General features: G+C 56.0%; 1 protein-coding gene across 1 annotated transcript in view; it reads left to right on the forward strand.

Moving 5' to 3' along the window:
* Positions 1-15,102, forward strand: part of LOC113221723 (serine/threonine-protein kinase WNK2-like) — a 29,575-nt gene that overhangs the window by 7,278 nt on the left and 7,195 nt on the right. Inside the window, exons 6-10 of the mRNA XM_026451045.1 lie at positions 482-696; positions 1,701-1,892; positions 2,682-2,780; positions 9,335-9,379; positions 10,861-11,117. Of these exons, the coding sequence (XP_026306830.1) occupies positions 482-696; positions 1,701-1,892; positions 2,682-2,780; positions 9,335-9,379; positions 10,861-11,117 (808 nt within the window). The remainder of the gene's footprint in view (positions 1-481; positions 697-1,700; positions 1,893-2,681; positions 2,781-9,334; positions 9,380-10,860; positions 11,118-15,102) is intronic.

Consider the following 15,102-nt stretch of genomic DNA (forward strand, 5'->3'; position numbering starts at 1 on the left):
CATGCTACCCCCCTACCTTCTTCCCCTCTGTTTCCTCCCCTCTGCATCCCTTGACCTTCCACTCTCTGTTTCCCCCGTGGAGGAAGTAACACACATTTGCCTGATACACAGAGGCAGTCTCTGGTGCCTGGCACCTGCTGCTTTCCCCTCACCTGTGTTCATGTTTGGGACTTTCATTGTAAGTATCAATGTAAGCGTTTTGAGTCTAGGTATTTGGAAGTTTGAGGCTCCTTAGTCTGGCCCGTGCCGTTGGGCACATCGATGCCGGAGGCCCCCACCTTGGCACCTCCCCATTTAGGTATGAACAAACAGTGTCATTTTACAGCCCCTATGTGGCGCTTTGAGTGGCCCAGGCCAAGGCACAGGCAGGGCGCCCACCCTGCACCCCATGTCCTCCCACGGTGCCTCCCTCCTGGAGGGGCTGGCGGTATTGGAAACACCGAGGAAACCCAGCGGCGCTCTCTCCTGTCCCCTCCTGCAGGCACCTGAAGGAGATCTCTGAGCTGCAGAGCCAGCAGAAGCAGGAGATCGAGGCTCTGTACCGCCGCCTGGGCAAGCCACTGCCCCCCAACGTGGGCTTCTTCCACACGGCACCCCCCACTGGCCGCCGGAGGAAAACCAGCAAGAGCAAGCTGAAGGCGGGCAAGCTGCTGAACCCCCTGGTGCGGCAGCTCAAGGTCGTGGCCTCCAGCACAGGTCGGCCTCTGGGCGCAGGGCTGGGATGGGAGCGGGCCTGGGGACCCCTGAGTGAGCCTGGGAGGTAGGCTCCGTGCAGGTGTGACGCCCTCGGACCTTGAAGACCACTCGGGGTTGTCTCCTTACTGCATCTCCTTCCCCTGGAGCAGGGGAGTCATTGCAGCATGAAGGCAGTCCTGCTCCTCTGTCCTCACGCAGACAGACAGGCAGGGTCCGTGAGCGGGCAGGGGCTGCTCAGCGCTGGGCCTGAGCCCCTCGGCTGCAGGCTGTGCCAGGGAAGCTCAGGCTGCCCTCCCTCACCTGCTCCTCTGCAGGGCACTGTGTGGACGGATGGCGGCTGCTTCCTTTGACCCATTTCTCGGGTGTGTGCCAGCCGAGCAGCTGTCGTTAGGGGCCGGGCAGGACGGGAGGACGGTGATGATCTCCCAGTCTTGTTAAAGGTGACACCTAGTCATGGAGTGGCACTGTCCTGGCCCCGGGCAGTCACCAGCCCACATCCCTGCATGTCAGGGCTTCCTGAGGCCTCCTGAGCAGCAGTGCAGTCTGCTTGCTGGTCGAGAGCCCTGGCACTCTGGGCTGGAGCCCCTGTGAGCCCAAGTCCCCAAGCATGCCAGGCAAGCCACCGTAAGCTCACTCTAAGCCCACAGCCTTTGGGGTACACATCCATGGGTTATACCCATTACACGAATTCAGAGACAGCTCCCAGAGCTAAGGGAAGACTGAGATGAGAAGTACACAGGCCGCTCTGTGCCTGGGTGTGTCTTCTGTCACTATATTTGCTCAACACAAGTCCAGCACGGTAGTGGGGGCTGGTAGAGACTGGGCACTGTCTTTGCTCTTCCCCACCACTGCTGTGTGGGAGATGTGGCCATGTGCCTGTGGTCTGCAGGAGATGTGAGCCTCCCCAAGGTCACCCAGCAACGAGCAGGCAGAACAGACTCAATCCACACAGCCCCGACCCGGCGGGCCTCATCGTGCCTGTCGCCTCTTCTCCCCCCGCCCAGGTCACTTGGCTGACTCCAGCAGAGGCCCTCCCGCTAAGGACCCTGCCCAAGCCAGTGCGGGGCTCACTGCAGACAGCACGGGCCTGAGCGGGAAGGCAGTGCAGACCCAGCAGCCCTGCTCCGTCCGGGCCTCCCTGTCTTCGGACATCTGCTCCGGCTTAGCCAGTGATGGAGGCGGAGCGCGTGGCCAAGGTGATTTCCAGCTTGCCTGTCTCCGAGCATGTGCTAGCCACGTAGGGCCTCAGTGGTGTCCCCAGGAGCACGCCCGTATTGTGTAGAGGGGTTGCGAGCTGTGGCAAAGGCTGTTGAGAGGCTTCTTTTAAAAAGGAGAAAAAAAAAAAAGACATAGTCTGTGGATGACAGGAGTGGAGCTGTCCCAACCACCACCAAGTCTTGCTTGTCAGCAGCTCGGGGGAGGTGATGCTTTGCTAGAGCGGACCTTGGGGAAGTGGCTAGGACTGGGGAGGGCAGGGGACCTGGCATCCGGCCGTGTGCTCCGGCGCCAGTTCCCAGGCACTGGCTGCCCCACCCCCACCCCCACAGCGGAGCCAGATGGTGCTAAACACCGGGTCCTTCCAAAGTCCAGAGGGCCGGCTGGGGGGACGAGGGCACAGCTTTCGAGCTGGGAGTTTGGCCTTGAGGAGGAAATTCTCTCGTCAACGCTGCGTGGACAGCAGCAGCTGCTCAATAAGGTGCTCTCCTGTCCTCACCATCTCTGTCCAGAGAAATCATGGTGACCATGAAGCCGCCCCGCCCCGCCCACCCCACCCTGCCCGCCCCTCTCCGGGCTGCTTCTCTTCTGCTCTCCCGCTGCCTCCTTCCCATTACATGGTCAGTGGCTTTGGTGCTCCGGGCTGGGCTAGATGGAGCCGTGGATGTTAAGTGACGAGGCTGGTGTGGCTGTTGGTGTGGAGAAGGAATCGCAGCAACCTGTACTTGATGAGTGTCTCTTTGTTTTCTTCCCTTTATATTCATTTGCAGGCTGGACGGTTTCCCACCCATCGTCTGAGAGAGTGGCCTATAAGTCTAGTAGCAAACCTCGTGCTCGATTCCTCAGTGGACCCGTATCTGTGTCCATCTGTCTGTATTTGTTCTTTTGTATTTTATCACCTCCTGGCCCTTGGTTTTCTCCCCCGACCCCCTCCCTGTCTTCATTACCTTTCATACATTTCATAGGATGCCTCCCCCACCCCATCGATGTCACCTATTGAATCTCAAAGTGGAACCCACGAGTCGGTCCCCGGAGCGGCGGCCGCCCGCGCCTACCCCCCAGCCCCACACAGCACGTGTGCATGCTCATGGCTGGTGCCTGGGCACGGAAAGCATGTGCAGCGGCTGGCCTGCCTTCCGCCCCGGGCACCTCTGCCCAGATGGTCTGGGGCCCTTTGCATTTTTTTCGTCACCTCATTTATTTAGTTTTTTTATGTTGGATGTAGTTTTTTTTTTTTTCTGTTGCAATTGTGGCGAATATACATGTCCGCTGTCCCCAGTTCCAGCGACAACAAAAAGACAACCCCAACCGCCTCCAGATGCACAGTGTGTGTCACGCGTGTCTGGACTGTGAAGACATGCACATAGTGAGCCTATACGGTTCTAAAGGTCACTGGAGGGCGTGGTTTCTGTACCAGGGCCAAATCCCAGCACCCAGTACCCTGCATACCCACCGCCCCGCGCCCTGCATGTGGAAATGCTGAGAGAATGTGCTCCAGTTCGGGCCTCCCCAGCCCCTCCCCACTGGAAGGGCAGGTCTGGTCCCCTCTGTCATTGCTCCTCACCCACCGCTGTCTCCAACCCAAAATAGGAGAGTGACGGCCTCCTGGGCAGCTCTTCTTTGGAGCATGCATCCTGCCTGGCCGGCTCCTTCCCTTCCTCCAGCCAGTGGGAGCACTTTAGTTGCTGTATTTCCCTGTGACCTCCTGTGACCACAGGGATGAAGTCAACGACGCAGTTCCTCCAATGGCTACTAAAGCCAAAACCCAGCCCAGCCTTGCTCAGATCCCCTGGAACACAGTTAGTGCCCAGGAACCCCGTCTCCAGGGAAGGCTCGGCCTGCCTGGGGCCGTCCCAAAGCAGGCACTTTGTTTTTCACCCTCAGGACAATCGGCCAGTGAACTAAAAGCTGTGAGATTTTTAGGCTTTTGTCTTTTTAAGAGGAAAATTAAGCTTTTTAACAATTGGATTGGATATGCTGGTTTGGGGCACATGACTTTTTGCTTGTACAATAAAGATACATTGTACTTGTTGGGAGCCAGAGGCCATGCCCGTGGGAGGCGTCCACTGCCGTCCGCCCACCCCATCAGAGGCCCACGTGGGTCATCATTCTCCAGGCAGGCAGGTCGAGGACACAAGGGCCATGTAGAAATGCCAGGGCCTTCCCAGGGCTTCCCGTTCGTCTGGTTAACAGGCTGCCCTGTTTCGGCCACCGTGTTGTCTGGGCTGTTAGGCTGTGGGTCTGGGCGGCCTGGTGTCTGGTGAGTTGCTGAGTTGAGTGTGGAGGGGGGTGGGCGCCTCCCCCACACCCCTGCGTCTCTGGGTCCTCCATGGCAGCCAGCTGTGGTTCCTTCTCCGCAGCCGGTTCCCGGCCCTGCTGGCCTCGTGCCTCACTTGCTGCTCCTCTTCCGGCTCCTGCGTGTGTGGCTCGATCTGGGGCTGTCACTGGGGGCGAGGGCACCTGGGAGACTCAGTGCAGGGCGTTGCTGTCGGGTATGGCACCTACCCAGGCCCCACTTCCACCCCCATGCTGTGTTTTGTGGTATTGCTTGTTTTCACAGCTTAGCCCCCATCAGGCGAGTCTTGGTCTTAGTCTTTTTGGGCCATAATGTCTCCCCCAATCCCCCGACACTCTGAAGTTGCTGGCCACGGAGAGCCCAGGTGGGCCTCTGCCCTGGGCGCCTCTCAAGCCCTGTCTGGATCAGCTCCAGGCCTCTGAAGTCTCTGCCACTCTACTGGGATGTGGCTGGGCCGGGCCCCTCCTGTCTCTGCGCCCCTGGGCTGTGGAGGCTGGACTTCTTGTTGAGTAACCCACAGGGCAGCCCAAAAGAGAAGGGAGAGCTGTGGGGTCTGTGAGGAGACCAGGCACCTCCAGGGGAACGACTGCAGGGGTGGGGGCAGCCCTCTGAGCGCTGAGAGGCTGAGGACTTGGGCGGAGGCCGTGGGATTGCGCCAGGCTTGGAGGCCAGGAGGGAGGGATGCAGGCAGGGGTAGTGTGAGCAGATGGGCAGGAAGACGCTGAGGTGGGTGCATGGAAGATGCCGAGGGGTCGGGGGTTGCGCTGCAAGTAGAGGAGGAGCGGGGTGGATGCCAAGACGCGGCTAGGGAGGGGTAGCCGGCGCAGCCTGCCCAGCCGTCGCTCCCTGGGGCCTAGGGAGAGCTTTCAGCTCACTCTCCTGGTGTGGGGCACCCCACTTCCTGGAAGAGAAAGTTCCAGGAAAACAGAATGTGTTACATTTTGAAGTATAGAAGGATCCTGGCCTCTGTGAAGATCAGAGAAGATGAAACGGCCCCAGGCAGGGTGGGTTGAGGCCAGGCCAGAGGGTGGGCTGGGGGTGCCCAGGTGGCTGTGCCCAGGGATAGAGCAGGGCAGTGCAGCAGGCACCTCCAGAGGCCTGAGCTGGCTCGAGGTGCAGGACAGGGAATACAGCAGTGGACACTGGGAGCAGCAGGTGGACAGAGCCCTAGGGAGTGCAGGGCCCCTGCTTGGAACCCCTATGAGCTGGGCCCCTTGGCACAGACCTGTCACCCAGCTTGCAGACGCCCCCTTGTGGTCAGCAGATGCTCTGGGGAGCTCACATGACCCAGTGCCCCAGAGCACTTTTTTTTTTTTTTTTTTTTTTTTAAGACAAAGTCTCGCTCTGTTACCCAGACTGGAGTGCAGTGGCGAGATCTCAGCTCACTGCAACCTCCGCTTCCCTGGCTCAAGCAATCCTCCCACCTCAGCCTCCCAACCACAGGTCTGCACTACCACACCCAGCTACTTTTATTTTGTATTTTTAGTGGAGACAGGGTCTCACCATATTGCCTAGGCTGGTCTAGACCTCCTGGGCTCAAGCGATCCACCCACATTGGTCTCCCAAAGTGCCAGGATTATAGGCGTGAGCCACCTCACCTGGCCCAGTGCATTCTAAGGGATGTTGCCCTTGGTGACGGGGAGGAGGGTCAGGTGCAGATGCTGAGATGGCACCTCTGGTCATGGTTCTGTTGGTTCTGCTGGTTAGAAACGGGTCCTTCTGGATCCTCCCACCTGACCGGGCAGGTGCTGGCACCCTGTGGGCCTTTCTCTCTGCACGCTAGAGCCATGGGATTTCTCTTTGGGGTTTCTCCGTGTTGGCTGTTGGCTGCAGCATGTTTGGCTCAGGCACCCTCTGGTGTCACTGCACGGCCCCTTCTAGGCCTTCTCCCACCGTGGAATGCTTTCATCCTTCCCGGCGGGGAGAGAGTATGTGCTTAGCGAGCCCCTTTGCAGCAGGTGTTCAGGCGGCCTCAGGGTAGAGGGCATCCAGAGAGGAGGGCCCCCACCCTGCACTGCGCCCACCAGGCCCTGACCTCTGCAGCCAGTGTGGTCAGTGCTGCGTACCACTGTGGGCTGTCTGTGGAGTAGGCCTGTGTGCGATGGGGCCTAGTGCAGTGTGGGGTCATTTACCTCAGGGCAACATGAAAACAGCCTCAGGTCTCCCTGGGCAGAGCCAAGGCGGATCCTGCTTCCCAGTGCATGCTTTGTAGACAGATTTTGGCTCAAGAACATGGTTGTTTAATACGTAGACACCCTAAAAGGGGTTTCGTCCCTGGATGCCCGTTTTTCTCTTGTGAAAAAGGAGCCGGTGCTGACTGTGGCGGGGGCTGACCCGGCTGAGGGCGCGTGGGAGGTTGTGGGGGGCTGAGGTGAAGCCACCAGGGCGCCCATGACGGGAGGTGAGCTGCCCTGGCTGTCCCGTGGGCTGCTGGGCGGTATTGAGCCCTGTGAGGTGAAAAGCGAGTGTGACAGGTTGCTCAGGGGCTGACCACTTTTTAGGCCCCCTGTCCCAGGCACACACCCTCAGTTTGAATCCTTCATGGTTGAGATGTCTTCTTGGCGACAGGCTGAGGGTCTGGACGGGGCAGGTGCTCGGGCCACCCAGAGGCCAGGGCCGTTGACCCGAGAGCAGGCTGTTTCTGTGCCGGAGCGAATCAGGGCTGGAGTGGGGAGGGAGCCTCCGCGTGTGCCTCGGGGGCTTCAGCCAATGTCGGCTGCACAAAAGCAGGAGGTGCCAAGTCCAAGAGCCGGCCCTCCTGCCTTCCTGTGTGCTGCCACTTTTACATTCCGGGAGGAAAGCAGCGGATCTCCTAACAACTGGGATGAGGCCGCCAAGCCCCCGCCCCAGCACCACTGAGCAGTCCAGGGCCTTGGCGCTGCCTCTTCCTGGGCCTGGCTAGGGACGGAAGCCCCACAGGGAGACGGAGGTGGGCCTGGCGTCAATCAGCAGCCTCCTGAAAGTTTCCTTTGTTCTCCCATTGCTGCCTTATGGACAGGAGGTGGGGGTACTTGTCCTGGCATAGAGTGAGTGGCAGGGGGCCAGGTGGGGGCTGTCTTCGGGTGCCATCTGCATGGTGGGCAAGTGAGGGGCAGGGCCCAATGCAGGCTGAGGCTCTGGAGAGGTGGACTAAGGAGCCACCTGAAGATGGGCAGGGCTGTCCAGAGTGTGGAGAGGTCTCTGCCCCAGTCCAGTTGTCTGCAGTGAGTGGCCTTGAAAGGCTGGCACCCAGTTTATCCGGAGGTCTAGGAGCCGTCTGCACACTGGTCACTGGGGCCCAAGTTTAGGAAGGGCCCATGGAGGCCTCCGTGGGCCAGGGTTGCTCCCTGGCTCTGAGCGGGTACGGTGTCCTCCACACACTCCAGACCCCGGGTTCCCAGGGCGGTGAGTCAGTCCCAGCTCTGATCGCAGGTCCAGGCTCCCTCTGGTGGTTCCCAGCCGGCAGCCGGCCTGTTTGGTGTTCTTCCCAGCATGGCAACAGCCAGGGATTAGCCCTGAATGTAGAGTTCCAGCCACACCAAGAGCTACCAGATCGGCACAGAGCAGCTTTTTGAAGCACCTGGCTTAGGGCCATCTACATGGGACCATGGGCTGCAGCCCCCCACAAGGCCTGCCAGGGAAACTGGTGCTCACCCAGTGCCCCTACACATTGGATCCCCCCTAGGCTGCATCGCAGACTTCAGGGGCCCCTCCTGCGCTACAGAAAACCAGCCACACCTCCCCTGCAAACTTCAGTGAGCCATCGAGGGGATAGTAACTCTGTGTTCCTGGCAGGGTTTCATCTCAAAACAGAGCAGCCAGGGAACAGCCCTTCGGAGCTGCTCACCCAGAGCCTACTGGTCTGACTCCCTCCCGCTGGGCTCCCTCCTTTTTATTTGAACAGGAAAGTCTGCAACAGAACGCCACCTCGCCTTTCTTTCCCCACACTAGCTCAGGAACAGACAGAGTGGACTGAAAATACTCAGCTGAGCTAGGTTTCCAAGTCCAGGACGCACAGTTCAGGCCGAGCTCAGGCCGGGGAGCTGGACAACAGGTTGCCCACTGCGCCCCGAGGCGGGAGGCAGGGGCCTTCTGGAGAAGGCAGGCAGACGTTGCCAGGTTTTCTGAGTCCCTGGAAGATCAGAGTCGCTCCTTTTTCGGTCTCTCGGGAACAGCTCCCTGCTGGGGAGGGAGTGTGCTCCTGGCAGGGGCCGTGGGCTGCAGTGTAGACAGAGCCTGCGTGCTAGCGTGGCTTTGCTGAGTGACCTTGGGGAAGTCCGAGCCTGCTCTTGCCCGTCCCAGCTCTGCCTGCCCATGAGGATGAGCGGGGATGCCGCGCCTTCCGGCCCAGCCTGCCCTGGGGACCTTGTCCCACCAGGCTGGGCACTGACCGGCTAGGACGTTGCATTCAGTGTACACCAGGTGGCCTCTGGGTAGTTGGGACCAGTCCGTTTAAAGGCGATCCCAATTACAAGGAGGCCAGAAGTGTTCCAGGCTGAGGCCTTGCCCTACCCCTTGTGGACACTGACTTCTAACGAGGCGGCAGTGTCCCCAGACATTGGGGTCAGTCCCTAGATAGAAACCCTCGGGTCCTCTACTCAACGCCTGCCGCTGACCTCATCACCTGAGGCAGCCATCTGAGATCCAGACTTGGCCTCCAACCTGCAAAACAATGTATCTTTTTGCACTTGGAAAACCTCTGATGGGCTTCGGCGGCCAAGCCCAGCCGTGCCCGGCTCCATTCCAGAGCTCCCGTGGCCGACTCTCAGCAGGGTGTCCTGCCTCCGTCAGTGGGGCTCCCAGAAGCCTGATGTTTGAAAGCCAAGCGGTGTGCTTTGCTTTTTTCTTTTTCTTTTTTCTTTCTCTTTTACTTTTCTTTGAATATGCTTCTAGAGACAAACACTTCTCCCTGAAGCTTGGGGGCTTGGCCCTGGCACCTCTGCCCCCTCGGCGAAGCTCGCGGGAGCCTGCACCCCCTCTCCGGGGGCTGCCCCGTTTCCCCCGGCCGGGTCGGCCCTCTCTCTGAACTGCTGCCTGTGTCTGCCCCTCCCTGCACACTGACGACTTTTGCTTAGTGTGGTAGCGTGTCCCGGTGTGTGCTGTTCTGCCTAACTCTGTGGTCTTGTGTCGTTTCTTTTTCCCTTGCAGGGTCTGCCCTGAAGCGTCTCTGCCTAGGCAAAGAACACAGCAGTAGTAATTATCCGGGTTTTTTCCCCCTTTGTCCTCTCTCATCGCATGGGCTTTCTCGTGGCTAGTACACATCAGGGTTCCCGCGGCTGGGCGGGCGTGGGCCTGCCCTGTGCCTGCCCCGCGCCTGCTCCGTGCCTCTCGGCCAGGCGCGGCTTCGCTTCCGCCTGGCGGGATCGCTGCCCTCGGCTCCCCCGTGTGTCTCCGTGGCGCCTAGAGTTTGTGCGGTCTCGCCAGTTCACATCTAACGGGCTTATCCTTCCCCGGAACACCCGCAAATTGCCAATCATTAATTGGCTCCTTTTCCAAAACCGTAGGAATGAGTATTTCCTTGAAGTCCTAAAGATGAGTGCCTCCCCACGAGGAGAGATGCCAGGACTGAGTGGGTATTAGTCTCCCTGGGCCACTCACCTCCCTCTCTCTCATCTTTCTCTCTTGAAAAAAATTTTTTTTTCTTTTCTGGCTGAACTTTTCATGTAGGAATAGCTCCATGTGTGTCAAATCTCATCACTAATTTTTAATTGTCTGTGTCTGTGCTTTTTCATTGCTAGCCACTAAAGTCCACTACGTTTTGGGACAGCTTGTTTGAAGAGATGGTCATTAGGTTGTTTTTCTATGCAGAAAATTTTTGAATTGGCTTATTCAAAATTGCCAACCAGAAATTACATGTGTTGCGTGGAAAGGGTATGATTTAAAAATTTTAAAGTCTCATTTATGCTTTGAATGAAGCAGCCGAGTGCTCTGGTGTGCTAATAGTCAGCAGAGCGGCTCCCAGCTCCCTCCTGCAGCAGGGCGTTGGCCGCAGCCCATGGCAGGAGCTGGTGGGGCCTCATCAGGCAGCCCCAGGCATGGGTGCCCTTTATGAATACCTTCCTCTATCGTGCTGGTCAGGACAATTTCTACGTCTGGAATTCCAAACAACCAGACCATTAAAATTCATGGGAATGCAAGTCAGGCAGCCCTGGCAGGCATTTTCCCGCGGGCCAGGGGGCCGCCTGCAGGCCAGCCAGCTGCGTGCTGAGCGCTCACACAGTACTCCACCGCCCCCGCGTCCTCATGTTACGGCTGAGGATGCACAGGCCAGAGAGAGCCCGAGGAACCTGACTCTAGGCACCGTGACGCCGAAGCCCAGTGTGTCTGGCTGTGCCAGGAGTTTCCTGAGCTCTCTCACACGTGAGTCTGGGGACGGGCAGCGGTGGGCACAGAGTGGATGCTGAGCAGAGGCTGCCGGCTGCTGCAGGGTCCTGTCCCCTGGCCTGGCTTCTGAGGTGGGCGATGGCCACATGGCACAGCCCATGGAAATGCCCCACCGTGTCTGACCCTGGGCAACCAGGCCCCTTAGTCTGACCGCCTCTTGAAGCAAGGTGCTGCCTGGCCCAAGTGAGACCATTGTCTCAGCTGTCACGTAAGAACGAATGCGGCCAGCCCACTGGGGGCCTGGGCGCATGTGTGGCGTCACCAATCCTGGCCTGTGTGTGACTCCCCAGGGTCCTCCACCAGCAGCCTGGCCCCAGGCCCTGAGCCAGGCCCCCAGCCCGCCCTGCACGTCCAGGCGCAGGTGAACAACAGCAACAACAAGAAGGGCACCTTCACGGACGACCTGCACAAGCTGGTGGATGAGTGGACGAGCAAGACGGTGGGGGCCGCACAGCTGAAGCCCACGCTCAACCAGCTGAAGCAGACCCAGAAGCTGCAGGACATGGAGGCCCAGGCAGGCTGGGCTGCCCCTGGCGAGGCGCGGGCTGTGAGTGTGGGGCGGGCGGGGCGGGTGCTCCTGGGGTGCGGTAGCCTTGCCTCCAGCATTTGCTAGTGCCCTGTGTGGCAGAGGGGTGTCTAGTTAAGCTCTTCACTTTCATGATCCGAGTTCATTCTCCCCACAGCCCCAAGAACTAGGCTTCTCCACATTACAGATTGGGAGGTGAGCCACGCGCCCACAGCTCTGCAGCTGGCAGGTGGAAAGGACAGGCCAGGCCAGGCCGGGGCTGTGACTCCACAGCTCAGATACAGCAGCAGCCCCAGCCTGGGCAGCCCGAGCCCTGCACTCAGAGCAGGTGGCCCCGGTTTTGTGGACGGGCCCACCTCTGCCTGGGTTCTGTTTGTGCCCAGGCTGGAGACCAGGGCAGCTGTGCATGTCACCCAGGTGACACCAGCCTCGGGCCGTAGCTCACACGCACCTGAGCCAACGTGGGGCAGAAGTGAGGACCTGCTGTCCTAGGTTTCACACCTAACTTGTTCTGATGTCAGCGCGAGTTGGAGAAGCATCTGCTGTTTGCCAGCTTTCTGGAGGGGTTTGTGGAAGACTGGTGTTATTCCTATCTCAGATATTTAGTAAAGGTCATTTGTGAAGCCATCTGGGCTGGAGTTTTGTTTTTGTATGTTTTAGCGTGGGATACTTTCCTCTGTGATCTTTTACCTTAAAAATTTTCAAACACACAGAAGAGTTGAAAATTCTGCCGTGAACATCCTTAGACCCACTACGTACACTCTAATTGACATTTTTGCTGTGTTTATCACACACCTATTCATTCCTTGAGGGTCCAGTTGTTACTATGGATTCCATTTCTTCTAAACTTTTAACACCATTTGGATTTTCTGTTTCGTTTTGTTAAATTCTGCCTTTCTGGCAATTGGTATCTCTCCTCCAAATTTATCTAAAATTTTAAATTAATTGCCCTAAAATTATCCATAATAGCTTTTATTTTTTTCCATTTGCAGGACTTACAGTGATGTCCTGATTTCATTCCTGATGCTGGTGGTTTCTGCCTCGTCTCTCTTTGCCTCCCCTTTGCTCTTTCTCTCTTTTTCTTGACGCAGTCTCCTTAGGGGTGAACATTCTATTAGCCTGTTCACAGAACACATTTTGGGTTGGATAGTCTTTATTGTATGTTTCATTAATTTATTTTCGTATTTCTTGCCTTCTATCTTGGGGTTAATTTTGTTCTGGAAAGTTTCTTAAGACATGTTCATGGATCTCTAGCCTTTCCATGATAACGCAGGCACTCAAGGGTATCAAGTGCCCACGGATGGTTTTAGCTGCATCCCAAAAGTGTGCAGCTTTTCATCAACTTTTGTTTGAAAATATTTTATAATTTCTGTTGCTATTGGAAGTAAGTGTGGTGGTTAGTTTTCAGATGACCTTTTGTCAGTGTGTTTTCGTGTGGCTGCACTGTGCTGGGAGAGCCGACTCGGTGCTTTCGGTCCGTGGAGATCTTCCGGGACTGGCTCTTGACCCGGCTGTCAGTCTTTGTTGCTGTTCCAGATGCTGGAGCTGAGTCTGTTTCCTTCTCTCCACATCCACACTCCCAAGCTCCACCACTGTGACTTCTGTTCTGAACCACTGCAGGGTCCTCTCGACAGGTACACCTCCGCCAGTCTGAGTCCTCCAACTTATTCTCAGTGGAACCCCATTATTCTAGGACCAAGTCAGGAATCCTGAACATGGCCCCACAGCTCTGTGAGGCTGCACCTGGAGCCTGGGCTGGGCAGGCTCATCTCTGCTGCCTGGGCTCCAGCTATATCGGCGTTCAGGATTAGCAGAGCTAACTGTTGTTCAGATGTTCTGGATTCTTTTTAAGTATAAGGGTTTTTTTAACTATTATTTTTGTCATGGCAAAAAAATATAAAACACAAAATTTACCATTTTACCCATTTTCAAACGTACAGTTCAGTGGCATGAAGTACATTTAGAGCACTGTGCAACCATCGCCATCCATCCGCTGAACCTTTTCATCTTCCCCAAGGAAACTCTGTCCCCATTAAACACTAGTTCCCCAGCCCTCTCTCTGGCACCTCTGGTTCCCCAGGCCCTGGTAGCCTCTATCCTTCCTTCTGTCTCTATGGCTTTGACAACTCTGAGTACCTCATATAAATGGCATCATACAGTATGTGTATGATTGGTGAATGGTTTATTTCATTTGATACAATGTTTTCAAGGTGCATCCATGTTGTGGTATGTAGCAGAACTTGTTAAAATCAGCCAGGCGTGGCTGCACACGCCTGTGGTCCCAGCCACCCGGGAGGCTGCGGTGGGAGGATTGCTGGGAGCCCAGGAGTTCGGGGCTGCAGTGAACTATGATCGCACCACTGCACTCCAGCCTGGGTGACAGAGCAAGACCCTGCCTCAAAAATAAATAAATCCAGAGCACTGTGCTGCAACCACCACTGTTCATCTGCATCTCTTTTTGTTGTGTGAAACTCTGTACCCATTAAATTATAACTCCCTGTTGTCCCTCCCCCAGCCTCTGGCAACTTCCATTCTGCTTCTGGTCTGACTTTGACTCCTCTATGTACCTCACAGAGTGGAGTCACACAGTATCTGTCTTTTTCCACTGGCTTATTCCACTTAGCAAAATGTCCTGCAAGGACACCCTTGATGACATCCGTGTTAGAGCATGGCCGAATTTCCTTTCCTTTGAAGGCCGAGTGATAGTTCATTGTATCCGTGTACCACATCCATTCTCAGTGGAATCCTGCTATGGGATTGTCTGTCAGTTGTCAGTGAACAGTTGGGTGCCTTCCATCTTTTAGCTGTTATTAATCTGCTGTGAACATAGTATCCCTTCAAGAGCCTGCTTTTATCCTTTTGGGTATAAACCCAGAAGTGGAATTGCTGGATCATATGATAATTGTATGATAGTTTTTCGAGGAACTGTTTTCAATAACAGCTATACCATTTGACATTTCCACTAACAGTGCACAAAACTTCCAGTTTCTCCACATCTGTGCCAACAGAAGATTTCCTTTCTGGGTTTTTTGTTTTTGTTTTCTTTTTTTTTTTTTTTTTTTTTGAGACGGAGTTTTGCTTTTTGGCCCAGGCTGGAGTGCAATGGCATGATCTTGGCTCACTGTAACCTCCACCCCTCAGGTTCAAGCAATTCTCCTGCCTCCCGAGTAGCTGGGATTATAGGTGTCTGCCACCATGGCCAGCTGATTTTTGTATCTTTAGTAGAGACGGGGTTTCACCATGTTGGTCAGGCTGGTCTTGAACTCCTGACCACAAGTGATTCACCCACTTCAACCTCCCAAAGTGCTGGGATTACAGGCGTGAGCCACTACGCTCGGCCATCCTTTCTGGTTTTTGATGGGAGCCGTCCTCTCAGGTGTGAATTGGTATCTTACGGTTTTGCTTTACATTTTCCTAATTAAATAGTGACATTGAGCAGCTTTTCATGTACTTATTGGCTGTTTCTGTGTCTTCCTTGAAGAAGTATTTATTGAAGTCTTCTGCCAATGTGTGAATCGGCTTGTTTTTTTCATTGTTGAGTTTTAGGAATTTTCTGCATAATCCAGATATTAATCCCTTATCAGATATATGATCTGTTGGTAGTGCCTTTGGATACACGAAAGTTTTAAAATTTGTCTTGTTTTCATTTGTTGCCTGTGCCTTTAGTGTGATATCCAAGAAATCACTGCCAAATCCAATGTCGTGAAACCTTTTCCTTAAGTTTTCTATTAAGAGTTTTCTGCGGCTGGGCGCGGTGGCTCAAGCCTGTAATCCCAGCACTTTGGGAGGCCGAGATGGGCGGATCACGAGGTAGGAGATCGAGACCATCCTGGCTAACACGGTGAAACCCCGTCTCTACTAAAAAAAAATACAAAAAACTAGCCGGGCGAGGTGGCGGGTGCCTGTAGTCCCAGCTACTCAGGAGGCTGAGGCAGGAGAATGGCATAAACCCGGGCTGCAGTGCAGTGGCCGGATCTCAGCTCACTGCAAGCTCCGCCTCCCGGGT

This window comes from Piliocolobus tephrosceles, chromosome 14, assembly GCF_002776525.5.
Source record: "Piliocolobus tephrosceles isolate RC106 chromosome 14, ASM277652v3, whole genome shotgun sequence".
NCBI lineage: Eukaryota > Metazoa > Chordata > Mammalia > Primates > Cercopithecidae > Piliocolobus > Piliocolobus tephrosceles.